The sequence below is a fragment of the Carassius auratus genome, unplaced genomic scaffold, assembly GCF_003368295.1.
Source record: "Carassius auratus strain Wakin unplaced genomic scaffold, ASM336829v1 scaf_tig00016366, whole genome shotgun sequence".
NCBI lineage: Eukaryota > Metazoa > Chordata > Actinopteri > Cypriniformes > Cyprinidae > Carassius > Carassius auratus.
Window position 1 is genome coordinate 2998 of NW_020524669.1, and position 15609 is coordinate 18606.

The window sequence follows — 15609 nt, forward strand, 5'->3', positions numbered from 1 at the left end:
GCTGAGGTTTTCCAAGTAATTGCCATGTTAAAGTCTCTATTCTACACTCCATTCTAGGGTCTACATGAACAAGTGTCAGTGTAAAATCAGTGTCCCACACACACAGATCTCCTAACACAGCTTTGGGAATGTCACCCGAGTGTCTGAGGTGTTTTCACAGGTGTCTCCTTCACCCTGATCTATCAAGAGCTGCTCTGCAGATCAGTCTGTCTCATCATCCTGGGATAAAGGGAAAGATAAAGAGATCTCCAGCCCAACCTGAGGTGGTCACTGATTGGACGCAGGACGTTTCCATTCGTCCGTCTGTCTCTTCTCCCACCTGCTTTGCTTATTAAGTTAACCTTTCTTTATTACATTGTGTTTATTTTGATCCGTGTGCTCTGCCAGTCTCCACGGCAGGTGAATGTTGAGCTAGCTTACTTGTGTTTTTATGGATATTTGTGCTGTACTTACATGTGTCTTTGAGGAAGCTGAAACGGACTGAGAGATTTGACTTAACTCCAGATGTGCTGCGTTTGCAGGAGACCACACAAAGATTTACATTTCAAATAAACAATGTACTTTTGACCATCCTATTCATCAAATGATCCTTACATAATAAACAAGTCATTGTTTTCACCAAATATAAAACATTTGAACATTTAATATAAGTAAAGAAAAATTAGCAAAATCATAAACTGTATATGTGTATGATTTCACCTTCATATAGTCTACATCTTATACATCATATAGTCTATAATCTACATTCTTTTAGCTGAATAAGGAAAAAAAACGTAGGATGTACACACATTAAGTACTGTATGTGAAATGAGAAAGGTTACCGTTTATTAATCTGAGAGTGGTATATGAACCACCTGATGAAATATTTTGATGAAATAATGTTCATTATACACATTTTAAGATTCAATCTTTCAGTTCAGTCATAAGAGTCATATTTCATAAGTAGCACCCCACTTCACAGCCATGATCATCAATTTTTAACCAGCAACCTAAATATAAAAATTCAAAGCATCAAAAGATACAGCTAAAGAAAAAAAAAGAGAACGATAGAGTGTATACATTTTCACACATCTCAAGCAAACTTTACTGAGCACATGCTGAATAATTGTTAGCTCCAGCTTGACTATGATAGAAAAAAAATGCCGTCATTGACTGACGTATGATTCATATATCGTGGCATTTACATGCTGTAGTCCAAGGTATACGGTGCAATCATTAATGAGTCCAAGCACATGCATGCTACATTTCCACCAATGGTGAGGCCGTGGAATCTGTCATGAGAGAGTACATCCCTGCTGATAAACAGGCATGTTATGAAGCATGGCAGCTGGTTTGAGCCGGTTTAAGCTGGTCCTGAGCAGGAGCTAGATGCTTAGGACCGGTTTAAGACCAGCACATGACCAGCTTTATTCAGCTGCCATGCATCAAAATACGCCTAACCAGTATGCTGTTGTTTCAACAGGATCAGACCCCTTTAAACCGTAAACAACAGCCTATTCATTTCTGCCAAGCATTTGTCTGAGAAGATTGTCTGCATCAGTTCTCATCTTGACAATTCACTGATCTGAGATCATCATCACGAAGCTGTCACTGACCTCGGTTCAGGTTAACTCAGTAAAGAGGCATGAAAGTTGAAGAGGAGTGGGTTATGATAAGACAAGCCAGAAGATGGAGAATGACCTGCGATATAAGCGTGAGCTGCAGTGGTCTCATATTTTCATCAGGATTAATTTCACATCAGATTGGCACTGCTTATGCTCTCTTTGGAAGCATTGGTCTGTATTAAAAGCACTGGCATTCATTTTAAATTTCAAAACTTTGAGTTTGGAGCAGAACGCTCATATTAGATCTCACAGAACTCTTCAAAAATTAAAAGTCACGCTTCTTTATTTCTGCAATCAGGCACCTAAATTACTGCTCCACATGTGATTACAATTGCACTGGGGAGTGAATAAGGCAGATACTCGCTATTAGATTGGAACATTATCAGAAACTGCAACATTATATACTGATTAAATCAGTTTTCTAATCTGGTGTAAGTTGCATTAGAGATATTTGAGCATCATGAAACAGCTTTTACATAACTTAAAAATTTAATCAAAGTTTCCAATACCTCCTATATTAAATTATACTATGATGATGATACTATGAAATAAATAAATCACATTTAATAATTTATTTAATAAGAAGTAAATGCATATAATAAAAAAATTAACATAACAAAATTTAACAGACAAAATATTAGTTTTTATAATAATTATTTAATATTTTGGCTATACTGTGCATGCAGCTGGGAGTTTAGACTGGCTAAAGCAAAGCAGACATGATCTGTTATCTATCAACTTATTCACATTCTTGTTGGTCAGATTAATTTGCCTATTTCTATGCTAAAAGTTAAGTTGCGCGTATAAATATTTGGACGCTTAAGTCACACTTAAAAACAAAACATCAAAGCGAACCAAGAATTTACCAAGAATTGAAGTGGCATCTACAAATGAAGGATTCAGGAGAATTCAATCCACAGCTGCATCAAACTTATATTGAATATATTTCAGCACAGATTAGATTGGATTTTTCTGACTCCATAATATTTCATTTGTAAATATCATGCCTGGAGCAGCCCAAGCTGTCCATATCAATTTATTTTTCCATTTATGTTCTTTTCTTATCATGTCCTCTAATTGCATATATTTGCGCTCGAGAACAATACAACAGCAGCTTTCAAAGGACAAATGTCTTGAGCTCAACCCTCAAAGCGGCGATATAAAAGCAGTCCTAATCTAATTTCACCGCTTAGACTGAGGTGAAATCATACGATATTGGTAGGAAGATGCTGTAGGAAGATCTGATGTCAGTAGAAGAACAAATGGCAGTCTGGGAGTCATATAATTAACTGTATTAAATCTCCTTCCTCTCTGTCCAAATGCAGGTAAACTATATTACCCTAACTGTATCATGTAAATTATTTACCATAGTGACACTAAATCCAATGACACGCAGACAACTTATAGTCACGACTCCCAAAGCTCAAGTCTTTTGACAAAGTTTTAGCATTGAACTCAATGGTTGTGACAGTGATATAACCTCGCTTCGGCCTGCTCTTATGTCTGCAGCTGGGGAAATGTTGCTGCTAACTGCAGTGTAAGTGAATTAGACTGGTGGAGAAGCACAGAGATCAACATTAATTCTGTGGAGGAAACCACCACCTGTCTCAACATACACTCAATACACTGCCAAACTCAATATATGTCTGGAGATAGTATTATGCTCTTCATAAAGGTCACTGTTAAACATGATTTACAGCAGCAGAAACACATGCGATCCCTACAGAGTTCCCCATTAACCCTTTACCTGCCACCTCCTTCTCTCTTTATCCAGTATTTCAGAAAATAACTCATCTATTACACGTTTATGCCATTGAACGCTTAGGAATTTATTATACTGAATATATCTGCCATGGAAACAAGAAGAAGAGAATCTGACAAGAATACTAATAGATTCAGTATGGGGTTTGGCCAGTAGGGGAGGCTATCATCAAAGGGGGTTGAAGGGTATTTGTTTGGACAGTACTAGTCGTTTTTTAATGCTGATCGATATTTATCTACAGGGGCTTCGGACTGAGGGCAAAACCAGCACTGATTACCAAAGCCCCAAAGGAAGAGAGGACCCTTGAAAAGTCTGGAATATATATTTTTAAGGGGGGGGGGGGGTGCATCCTTTTCTTCAACCACTGATCTGAATACTGAGAGGATGAATTCATCTAAATTTCCATATTGCATTAATATGCATTTGATATCATTCAGTGTGACATCGGTTTAGAGATTTGTAGCCTATAAATATACCCCGTGATATGATGATCTCTGAAACAGAACGCGGCCTGTCAGAGGCGTCTAGGAAACACTGATGAATCAGACAGAAGCTGGAGATTTGCAGGAACACATGTGGATTCTAGTTCATCAATATCTGTAATTATCCTGCTGTGTACTCGTCGAGTTCAGAGCTGCCTCAGGCATGAATGAACTCCACTTCAGTTGATCTCTGCTGTGTGTGTGTGTGTGTGTGTGTTTTATGGATCTTCGGGAGTTTCTCAGCAGCAAACACCCCAACCGTCTTAACACTGAGTACTTGTTGAGAGACAAATTGATTTTTTATTTTCTATTAATGCTATACAACAGGAGTTCCACCTGTAAATGTGAATGAGATATGTATGTTATATGTATGTCAGTTATGTATGTTAGTAGCAAAGATATCACTGTCATTTGTCACAACAAAAGACAAACTATTTTATTCAGCTGTGGTGGCACACTCCACAAACGCCAGCATTGTTGTTTCATTAAAACTTAAAAATCGTACATACCACAAATTACTCATCTGACCTTTTTTTTTGCATACAATGTTGAAAGGAAGTATGCATATTCTTTGCGAAACGTTGACCTCCGAAAAGGCCAACAATCTCAGTCGTACAAAATGATTTACAAGATGGAGAGATATTTCTTGCAAAATGTCTCATTTCAGTGATATCTGTCAGGCAGTATGACGATTTTGTACTAGGTACCTAAAAAAAAAAGGTCCCCAGTGATGCCTGATGAAAGATGCCATCTGTTTCTGTGCGATTAACATCTAGAACGGTGTGTTCTGTGTACCTCAACTCTGCACGCACCTCAAAGCTCTTGTTTTATCTGTCTGCTGTTTAATTATGGAAAAATCAACCAGCTGTAGGTGAGATATGAGTACAGGAACTCTGCTTCCCGCTGAGAAGTGAATTATGTAATAAGGTGGCACTGTCACACCGCCTCAGATGTCATGTGTGAGCCGTACGCCTCATTTTTGTCTCGCACCTTCTTCTAAAAGTTACTTTAAGCTTGTTAAAGGCACATCTACCTCCAGGTCATGTCAGGAATCAAAACTTTCTCAGGTCTCCGTGTGGATTGCACCACTCATTTTAATGGCTAAAGCTGCTATGGTTCACATCGGAGGTGCTATGTTGTTGGCACTCTTGAAAGATGGATAAAGGGGTGAATTTCACAAAACCTGTCAAGAACAGGTCAAATATGAGAAATAAGAAATTCCATTTGGCTATTTTTAAGATTTCCTGCATTTTGACATTATTCTTCATAATGTCAATCATGCAAATCGTTGAAAGTAATGGAAAAGTTTGCCGCTGATGTTGCTAAAGTAAAAGTCTGAACACATTACAGTAATGAACATGTGGAATGGAAAAGTTATTAAGTGCCGTAAACATAATGCCACAATACCAAAAACCAAATGGTTGCCAAAATAATACCAAATTATGCATATTTGAATGAAAGTGGAATTTTGTGTTTACACTTGGTGGTCACAACAAATTAAGATTTTCAATAATTTACAAATGTCCTAAAGGAATTTCACAGAATAATAGTGTTTACTCTATTTGTTTATCATGAAGTGCATAATAAGCCTCTGTAAAAATGGGTGTGGCCATTTGTAAATTTGAAGGGCCTTATGGGCTACTTTTAGCAATACAAAATCTCCTTTTGCTTCTTGATATTGCAAATTGGTGTGTCTTATCATATTATATAAATTTAGCATCTTAGTTATTAACACACCGGTTTGTAGTGGAAACAGTTTTACCGTTTAATGCAAGTTGTAATTCAAGGGATAACGTTTGTAATAAATACTAATACTTACTTCAGAGATTGTACAAATCATTTTCATATTTAAAAATGTAGATAGGCCTACTGCTGTCAAGAAGGATTTCAACTGCACCATAAAAGTATCCATACGCTTCATACTCACCATTAAAAGTCCTCTAATAAGCTTATATTAGGAACAGACAAAAGTTTAACATAAAATCTTCCGTTACGCTCTATCAGTTCAAACTGTTTCACCCGCGAACTTTGTTGTTTACGTTCTGCGCTGAGCCATATAAGGTAAAAAAAGGGAGGAGTTTAAAAAATGCGCATCAACTTTATTGGCTCTATTGCATGTGGAAATTAAATATTCAAAAACTATCATTAGAACTCGCCTTCCTTCAAACTCTATATGATTGGCATATGGAAAAAGTTCGGGTTAAAAAGCTATTACCCTGTGGGGTGATCGGTTGTGACTGGAGCACGCGCACGGCTTGACTGCAGGATTGCGATTTAACTGAGGGGTCTCTCTCTCTGTCTCTCTCTCTCTCTCTCTCTCTCTCTCTCTCTCTCTCTCCAGGTTTAACAGGGAGGTTTAGCTCGATCTCGGAGTGAATCGGGCAGCAGATGCCATCACCTGTCGCGAGGCTGCACACTGCGAGAGCGCGCACGCAAAGGCTGTATCTCCTCAAGCTATAATTCAGATAGCTATGCTGACAGATTTAACCTGCACTATGTTTTCCTGTTTTTATTACATTTTTCTTCTCTTCTCATCACCTTCGAGGGGTGTTTCACACTTTCCTGCGTTTCACTGATACATTCTCTGGTAAGCACAGTTTACTGTTTCAGATTTAGATTTTTATTTATTTTATTTTAGTCAACATTTCATCCAGGGAATCTTGTTGTAGCCTAATATTTGTAAGAATATTTTTTAATTGCTTTAGGACTGTTTTCGTTGATACACTGATCGTATGGTACGTTGCGCAAAATAAGATGTAAAAAAATTCTTTAGAATTCCCCAATAATGCATGTGATTTGTTAAGTTATTAAGTTTCAATGTCATCCCAGATGAATAGCATAATATGCATTTTAGTGTTTTTTTACGCAGTTTAACAAAGTGTCAATTTCTAAACAAACATAATAAATAATGTCTCTAAATAATGTAATCAATCAAGAAAGACCGGGGCACATCGTTCTTATCACTGTCTTTGACGACTTCAAGCTGATTTCATCAAGATGAGAGCAGATAGTTTGAAAGAAAATGCTTGTTTTTTAGTAAATAAGTCGAGATTCAGCTCCAGTGCGTTATTTCTGCGGGTACATGCTGTGAATTCCATGAAAGCAGCAGTGAAGTCCGTAAATATAAAACATTGTTATGGCCAAAATATAATGTAAATAAAAAAACAGTATAAATGTATACATATGTGACAAGTTGCCCCAACTTTGTCTCTTTTCTTGAGAACACAGTTCAAACTTATGGTTAGCACATAGATTAAATATTTAATTGCATATCATTGTAATTTTCAGTGGTTTGAAAACTATTATATGGTTTGGAGGTGAGAATTTACATAACCTATATTTACATTCACATAAAATTTAGTTTAAGGTTAACTGAAATCAAATGAGTTCTCTCTTAGATTATGATCTGACAGTCTGTTTTGGCTCAGCTGTGCTCAGATTGATAGAAAAATGCATTGTGAAGATTGATCACTGGACTAATGTATACATATATATATATATATATATATATATATATATATATATATATATATATATATATATATATAAAACAAAACAAAAAAGGCATTTTCTTACTTCATTTGTCGCCATAGTTAACTGTGTGTTGCCTCTTTAGTTCAAAAGCTTGAAAAAATTTTTTTGTTCAGTAGATGTCAAGTAAGCTATAGTGTTTTTTAAACCATGCTTTTTAGTTTTTAATGCATGAACGTGCTGTGCCACTATGCAACACTGAGGAGAGACATACAACAGGAGACAGAAAGCGACAGAGAGATATGCATGTGTGCGTTGTGTCAGTTCAGTCTCCTTGTGTGGGTTTTGGCACTGATCTTTATAGCTGAGGTGTGATCATCTGCACTGATTCGGGCTCTCTGATCTCTTACTGTAAAACAAGCCATCTCAAGCACATTAAATGAACACAAGCCATATTCTCTCCCTCTGAAAAACACATACCTGCATAAAGAGAAATATGTACCTTTCCACTGAGCTGTTTTGGATTAATTGCTGCTTTATATTCTCTCGGTCACTCATCTTACCTCTACACTAATTTCTGACCGTTTTTATCTTTCTGTCCATTCCAGTTCCAGAATGGAGTCAATAAACCAATCTGGGTTGGTGGGGACAATCCCAGGGGATTATAACTCCACCTTTGGAATGGGATTTTCAGGAAGTCCAGTTGGGAATTACACTGGCAATGTTTCCGATCAAAGCATGCCTTTTCAAGGGAGCAGCACGATGGTAACTGCAGTCATATCATTCACCGTGTTCATCGTTGGACTCACTGGCAACACTCTGGCTATCTACGTAGTTTTGCGTTATGCTAAAATGAAAACAGTTACAAACATCTACATTTTAAACTTGGCCGTGGCCGATGAGCTGTATATTATGGGCCTTCCGTTCCTTACGACGCAAAACGTACTGTCCTACTGGCCGTTTGGCTCATTCCTGTGTCGCGTTGTTATGACAGCTGACTCATTAAATCAATTCACAAGCATCTTCTGTTTGACAGTGATGAGTATTGATCGCTATTTAGCAGTGGTGCATCCTATCCGCTCCACTAAGTGGCGCCGACCACGAGTAGCTAAAGCAGTTAGCGCAGCGGTGTGGGCGTTTTCCTTCATCGTTGTTCTCCCCGTGGTGATATTCTCTGACGTTCAGGACACGTTTAACTCATGCAACATGAGTTGGCCGGAGCCACGAGACATTTGGTCAACGGCATTCATACTTTACACTGCTACGCTCGGATTCTTTGGCCCCCTGCTGGTCATCTGTATGTGTTACCTGCTCATCGTTGTCAAGGTGAAGTCGTCCGGTGCGCGGGCGGGATTTACGAAACGCAGACGCTCAGAGCGAAAGGTGACCCGCATGGTGGTGGTGATCGTGGTGGTGTTCGTCCTCTGCTGGCTGCCGTTCTACATCATCAACATCGTAAACCTAGTCTTCATACTCCCGGAGAACAGCGTGATGGCCGGGGTGTATTTTTTTGCCGTTATCCTATCGTATGCAAACAGCTGTGCCAATCCGCTACTCTATGGGTTCTTGTCCGACAACTTCAAGCAGAGTTTCCGTAAGGTGCTGTGCGTGCGCAAGACAAATGGCGTGGAGGATGGCGATCCCAGTGTGCCGCGGACGGAGAAAACGACGACCCAAGAAACCTTCCTGGCACCTCGGAACAATGACTTTAATGGACATGCACAGGGCAGCCAGGTACAGTCACTCTGAAAGCACATTTCACATATTTGACATGTGTTGAATGTTTATTTTTGGGCTGTTAATAGATAAAAAGATACAAATTTTAATTGTGATCAATTGCGTCCAATTATGTGCGATTAACCACACACTTAACGTGAAATTAAACATACCATTTATGCATTGTCAGCTTGCTTGAACTACACTTGAAACTTGATAAGCTTTAAATGGTACTTCTAAATGCGATGTATGCACAGAACTTTACGTTTCTTTTAAAATAGAAATTTTACTAATACATTAATACATTTTAAATACATTATTTTTATTTGATGTTGCAAGTCCTAGTTTATATCACTAAAGCGTCATATTTTTAGTCTTGGGGATGTTTACGCGACAACGTTTTCAATTAAATACCGAAAACTTTTTATGCGTTTTTGTAGTTAATTTACACAACAACAGCATTGTGTGTTTCTGTAAACTTTTGAATATGGGTTTCAAAGTGTGCGTGCATATTACGTGTTCAGTGTTTTTAAAACCAAAACAGCAAAACAGAATTTGTATTCACCAGTCTGAAGAAGAATGCTTCCATAAACGCATAGTGTTTATTTACAAAGTGACATGACAACTACTTCCCTGGCATGCATAATGCAGCATATATAGTCATTTTTGTTGATCTGTTTGAAAGTTGACCATTTTAACAACGTTGTTATCTGTATGAAAACTAAAAAAAAATTATAAGTTAAAAACTTTTCAATTTTGGCGCTGTGTAAACATACCTTTAGTCATTCTGTTCTTTGCATTGTCTGATATGTTGAATGTTTTAGATCATAAAAGCTCAGTAACACTAAAAATAAAGTTCCATTTGCTACATTAACTAACAATTCAAATTAATTCTGAACCATTTATTTATATTAGTTAACATTTATTAATTCATTATTAAAATCCAAAGTTGTGTACATTAATACTATTTAGCTGACCTGCACTAACATGAAATAAAGGATAAGATTTGCTTATTGTAAGTTAATGCATTAACTCATGCTAATGTGACCTTACTGTAAAGTGTTGCTGAATGTTCTGAATTTGTTTAAGGCACAGTTCACCCCCCCCCCCCCCCCAAAAAAAAACAAAAAACAATTATATTAATGAAAATCCTCAAAGCATTTGCTCACCTGACTGATTTTCTTTTGTGAAAAAAATAGATGTTTAGCCGAGTTTTCACATCATGCTCTCTTCTAACAATCAATGAATATGAACAAAAAGGACAACCAAAACAATTCAGGAGACTTAAAGAATTTAAGATCTACATTTAAAAGTCTATCTTAAAATTTTGAATATCATGGCGTTATGTTTTATGTTCCACTGAAGGGTTTGGGGCAACATGAGGGTGAGTAAATGTTGACAGAAATGTTACTTTTTGTTAAACTATTCTCTAAACTGTTTTGTAGAAGAAGAAAAACAAAGGATACAGTTAGGGCCAGTTAGGGCCAGTTGAACTCTCTGTAGATTACACACATGCTGAGAATTTTACGTTCGATACAGCTGCCCCAAAGAGACAATCTCAGTGAAATTGATTTACTAAGCAGCAAATTGAGTGAGAGAGAGAAAGATTGTGTTTTTGTGTCTTCCTGTCCATCAGTCCTAACCCCCTTAGTGCCCTTAGGGACAAAAACAACTCATATGTTCCCAATAAACATTCCCAGTGTCCATGTATATTAGCATCTGTGTGTGTACGTGAGTGAAAAAATGAAAAAAGAAAGAGAAAAAGAGCTGAGCAATAGTATGACCAAAATCTTACACCATTGATTCATTTTAAATCAGTTTTTGTTATGAATACATTACATACCCATTTTCACCAGTTTTATTTGATCATATCGTTTAGCCCTAGTAGAAGAGATGGTGAAATGTATTTCTCTGTGTTATGGTTCAGCTTGACCAATTGGACCATAAGGGAGTGTATGTATGTGTGTGTGTAGAAATGTGAGTGTATTATAAAAGTGTCCTTCCAGGAGTGAGATCAGACGATGCCATAGTTCATTCAGTGGGGAAATCATAGCCATGTGGCTCTAGAGACTGAGTCAGGTCTGTATGACTGAAGAATTCCTCGTCTTTGATGGATATTATAGCATCTGATGTAGGATCAAGGGGAAAAGCCAGTCTCTTTAAGCCAATACTGCATCCGCAGAGTTGATATCAGCTCTAATGTCTCTCTGTGGCAGACTGGCTTTCCCTGCTTTGATTGATACTCAGTCTGATTGCTGGAGACACAAAACACACATTTGCTCTCTCTCTCTTTTAGCCATTTTCTCTGGCAGTGTAGCACTGCTGGAACCGGAGGCCAATTTGGCTCCATTCTGCATGTTTACAGAGCAAAATAAATAAATATATAGCCTAGAAATGGCTCTTTAAACCTGCTGGTCTTGAACCGAGAAACCAATCATCACCACAAGTTTTCAGACCAAATGACTCTGGCACAAAACAAACAGTAGATCACTCTCATTATTTAAATAAAGTACACACTGGAAGCATTACATAGATTCAGCTAATGGACAGCTTGTGCCAATTTTTGTTACACTACACAGCTACTTTGCCCACTTTATTTCCCTTGTTTGTGTGAAAAAAAAAATTTATTTAATACATCATAAATCGAATATATCTAATAAATATAAATATATTAAATTCAATTAGGTTCACAGATCCCACTTCCGAGCACCATCTCCAGTATCATTCAAGAGTTATAGTTAAATAGTCTCTCTCTCTCAGTTTTGAGGAGTACCAGCAGGGAATCTCAGGGGCTGAATTAAAACCACATTGTGCACCAGAAAGAACACGTTATTCAACAGGAAGAAAGAAGGAACAGGAAGAAAGAAAGATATGAAAATGGCTGAAAATGTTGGGAAATAGAAGGGAAGAATGTTGTGCTTGTTAGGCTTCTGTTTTTACGAATGCAATTTAAAGGAACAGTTCACCTAAAAATTTAATTCTGTCATTGTTCACTCACCACAATGTTGTTCCAAAACCTGTATGCTGCTATTTTCTCAGTGGAACACAAATAGAGAGATGCTGAAAAAACTGTGTCTGAAATAACTAATGGCAGGGTTTTCATTATTGCATCATTATTTTCCTAAACTTCAGAACAGCATCTTTGACGCACACACAGCAGTGCAGAGGTGCCACTGTCTGTCCTGTTCTGTGTTTCTGCAGGATCTGCAGTTACAGTCTTGCATGAGCGCGTCTGAGAAGCCTCAGCCTGCAAGACCCCAGATCATTGGCCAGTCCACTCTCTAAACGCTGTTTCTCTCTGTCTGTCCTTTCCATCTTTATTTCGTCTCCTTTCCTGTGCTCTCTTGTCTTATCGTCTCTCCGTTCATCCCTTCAATTTGTCTGTCTGTCCGCTTGTCTCTTCTTCTGACTTCTTGTGGAAGGTGTGGCCTGAGCCTCAAGCCACGCCCCTGAATGTGCCAGTGACTCCGCCCTCCCACGCAGCAGAGCTCAGCCTCCACCCGGTGCCCGCTGTCTCCACACCCAGCTCCAGCCGTGACCTGTGACCCCGGGGGGTCGTGAGGGCCCATCCGAACAATGCCAGGATACTTTGTTTTGGGTGGAGGGTCCAGTGTGTTCTGGAAACACAGGGTCTTTCTTCATGCACAAGGAAACCTGGAAATGTCAGGAATTTCAAAGCGGTCTGGAAAATTCTGTGTTGAATTTAAATGCTTTAAAATATTTAATCAGTTAAGAATTACTATTTGTGAATTTGTTAAATACTATTAAAAACCTTGAGTCTGAGGCCACCAGTGAAAATCTGTTTCGTGTTTTTAGAATTTAATAAAATCGCTTTTGTTTCATGATTATGTGCATAATCATTGACTTTCTCCAGCATGACTTAAAAAGGAATAATGCAGGGTCTGAAATCTTATAAATGTCATTTTACATTTATTTGTTTTGAAAAATGTTTCAATCCAAATACCTTCTTTTTACTTTCTGGATTAAATTACATTTTGAATCCCAGATTTTCAACGTGGTCTCAGACTTTTGGGCCCAACTTTTAAAGAGTTTTAAGAAAGGATGAAAAAGAAGCGAGAGGGGTTTAGAAGAGAGACAGGACTTCAGATGCAAATGAAGGGGACTGAAGAAGATGATGAATGTTAACAAACACACAGGCTTTAAAACAGAAACATTTGATCAATTTTCCTGCATTAAACACGAAGTAACCTTTTTCCTTCTCCTCTACAATTAAATGATTAATGTGAAGTGTACAAAAAAGAAACACCCACACACAGAATATGTATTAAATGTACCTGCTTACAGCTGATTGCGAAAAACTGTGTGTATCCCAGTGTCCTTCACAACCACAGACTAATATGTTGTTTTCCTTCAGGAGTTCAGCAATCAAAAAGTGCAGCACAACTCCAAGAAGTTTGATGTAATACTTGGAAACTCATTCGAATACGACCGGCACCCAGTTATTATTAATATTCCCTTTTAAACAGATCAAACAATATTCCAACTACAACATAAAACCAAATTAGCAGGGTTATCAGTGCTAACTAAAGTAAAACCGTAAAAATCTTGTTTTCTTCAAATATTTTAATGTTATTGCAATGGGAAAATTTCTCATTTTCATTTAATTTGCGTTGAAGTACTTATATATATAACTGAACAGAAGCAAAACTTAAAGTTAATAACGTAACTATATAGAAATTTTTTAAATAGTGGTAGAGCATTGCGTTAGCAGCTCAAAAGGCTGTGGGTTCGATTCCAAGGGAACCGATAAATGCATACATTTTTTAATCAGTGATCCTAAAGGTTTTCAGAGAGAGATGCGTGTAAAACACAGTAAATGATTCTGTTGTACTCCTTTCCAAATGAATGCTAGATCTGCAGAGCCAAATTTGGTTGCAGTATGTAGGTCAAAGTTTTTAATTGACAAGAACATCTGCAATGCAAACCAGTTGTTTTTAAGATATATTTTTCCAGAGGTCAGCGACTCAACAGGGTTATGGGTGGACGTATGAAGTGAATGGACAGAGCGCAGCCGTTGACCCTCGACACACTGGGCAGAAACTTCCCTTTCTTCATCTGGGGACCTGCACTGACAGGTATAACCAGAAGTGAAAGATTGCTTCTGGACGTCAGGATCCCAGCCAACTGAACTTTTTGACCTGTCAGAGGGGATGGGAATCTGTGGAAACTGAGATTTTAAAGTACTTTAGGGTGTGGTGTTCAATGGTTGTCGAGTATGAGGGTCAAGATAGCGTTTCCTGATCCGTATCGACATGTTTAAACTGTCCTCTGCTCTCTGCCAAATGTAGCAAAGTGCCTTTTCTTGTCCCAGATCAGACGTTTGAGAATGCGAGGCATCAGTGGAGGCCTTAGAGACACAACCTGTTGTTTGCTTTCTTTGTTGCTCGGCTTCTTCCCTCGTCGTTTACTGGTGAGGGTTATTTCCGTTCATATGCTTCGCTGTTAAGTGTAACGTATTCATATGGTTTATATTTAAGAACGCTTTTTGACATAATGTCACTTGTGTAATGATATTGTGAAGTGTAATGGAAACCGCACCAACAAACATTATCATCGCCTTTCTTAAGTCATTTCTATTGATGTTTGATGTACAAATGGTCTCATTTGCCGAAAAACAAAAAAGACAAATTGGTGTGGGATGGATGAACCCATCCAGTGTGGTCGCAGTCACCCTTCTGTACCATTGGTGGAAGTTTCTAAAAATGGCTTCAATTCCTTAGCTACAAAGATCTTCCTTGTGCGATTTAAGTGTTCTGCGTGTCGGCATGTGTATTTAGCGGTTCATAAAAGCTATAAAGAATGTGCATTGCTTTGTTAATGCTAAACGTGCCTCTGATATTAACTTGGATGTCACTCATAATTCAGCAGGCATATTTCAGGCCTGTCCATGTCAGTCAGCAAGCTTAAGATTCTTCTATTAAACCCAAAGACTTGTTTGATTCTGGATTTGTTAGGAGCTGTGAATGACGCATTAACAAATCACTCTGTGCTGAAGAGATGCTGAGCAAATGTCCTGTTCTGCAGTGTTGCTGGTATTAATGTTACTTTTTAATGATTACTCACTTTTTATTATTCATTTGTTTTTCGCGATCCTTATCAGGAACCAGTGTAAGAAAATGTTTCGAAAAAATTTAGAGATATTTAAATACACAGTTTCCTGAAAGCGACCCTTCAGTCTCGTCAATACTTAATATCAGAAATCTATATTAATGACATATTGCTGACATTAAGAGTGCGCTTGAATAGCTGATGCCATTATTACTTATGAAATCAATTAAGTGAGAATCTGAATATTTAAGCTGTACATATACTATGTCTTTGTCTAAATAAAAAAGTGTATTCATTAGCCATTTGCTCTTGGTTTTTCTTTCAAAACTGAGTTGCATACAGGTGACACTGTACCATTGCAGACTTTTGAGTTTTGTCAGGCGTTGTTTCTGCTACTCAAGTATTTGAACAAAATGCATTTTTAATTAGCAATAACCAGACCAGACTTGAATTGCAATACCTTTAAGGAGGTTTGTAATGTCTGGAGAGAGTCTGTTTGCGTTTT

General features: G+C 37.8%; 1 protein-coding gene across 2 annotated transcripts; it reads left to right on the plus strand.

Moving 5' to 3' along the window:
- Positions 1–6047: 6047 nt before the first annotated feature.
- Positions 6048–15402, plus strand: LOC113075086 (somatostatin receptor type 5-like). Of its 2 annotated transcripts, none has more exons than XM_026247807.1 (3): positions 6048–6435; positions 7928–9053; positions 12458–15402. In XM_026247807.1, exons 2-3 carry the CDS (start codon positions 7935–7937, stop codon positions 12578–12580), a joined length of 1242 nt encoding a protein of 413 aa, XP_026103592.1. In that variant the 5' UTR covers positions 6048–6435; positions 7928–7934; the 3' UTR covers positions 12581–15402. The 2 variants fall into 2 exon arrangements, with proteins under 2 accessions (XP_026103592.1, XP_026103594.1); XM_026247809.1 differs by having other exon boundaries at positions 6049–6435; positions 12237–12596.
- The last annotated feature ends 207 nt before the right edge of the window (positions 15403–15609 follow it).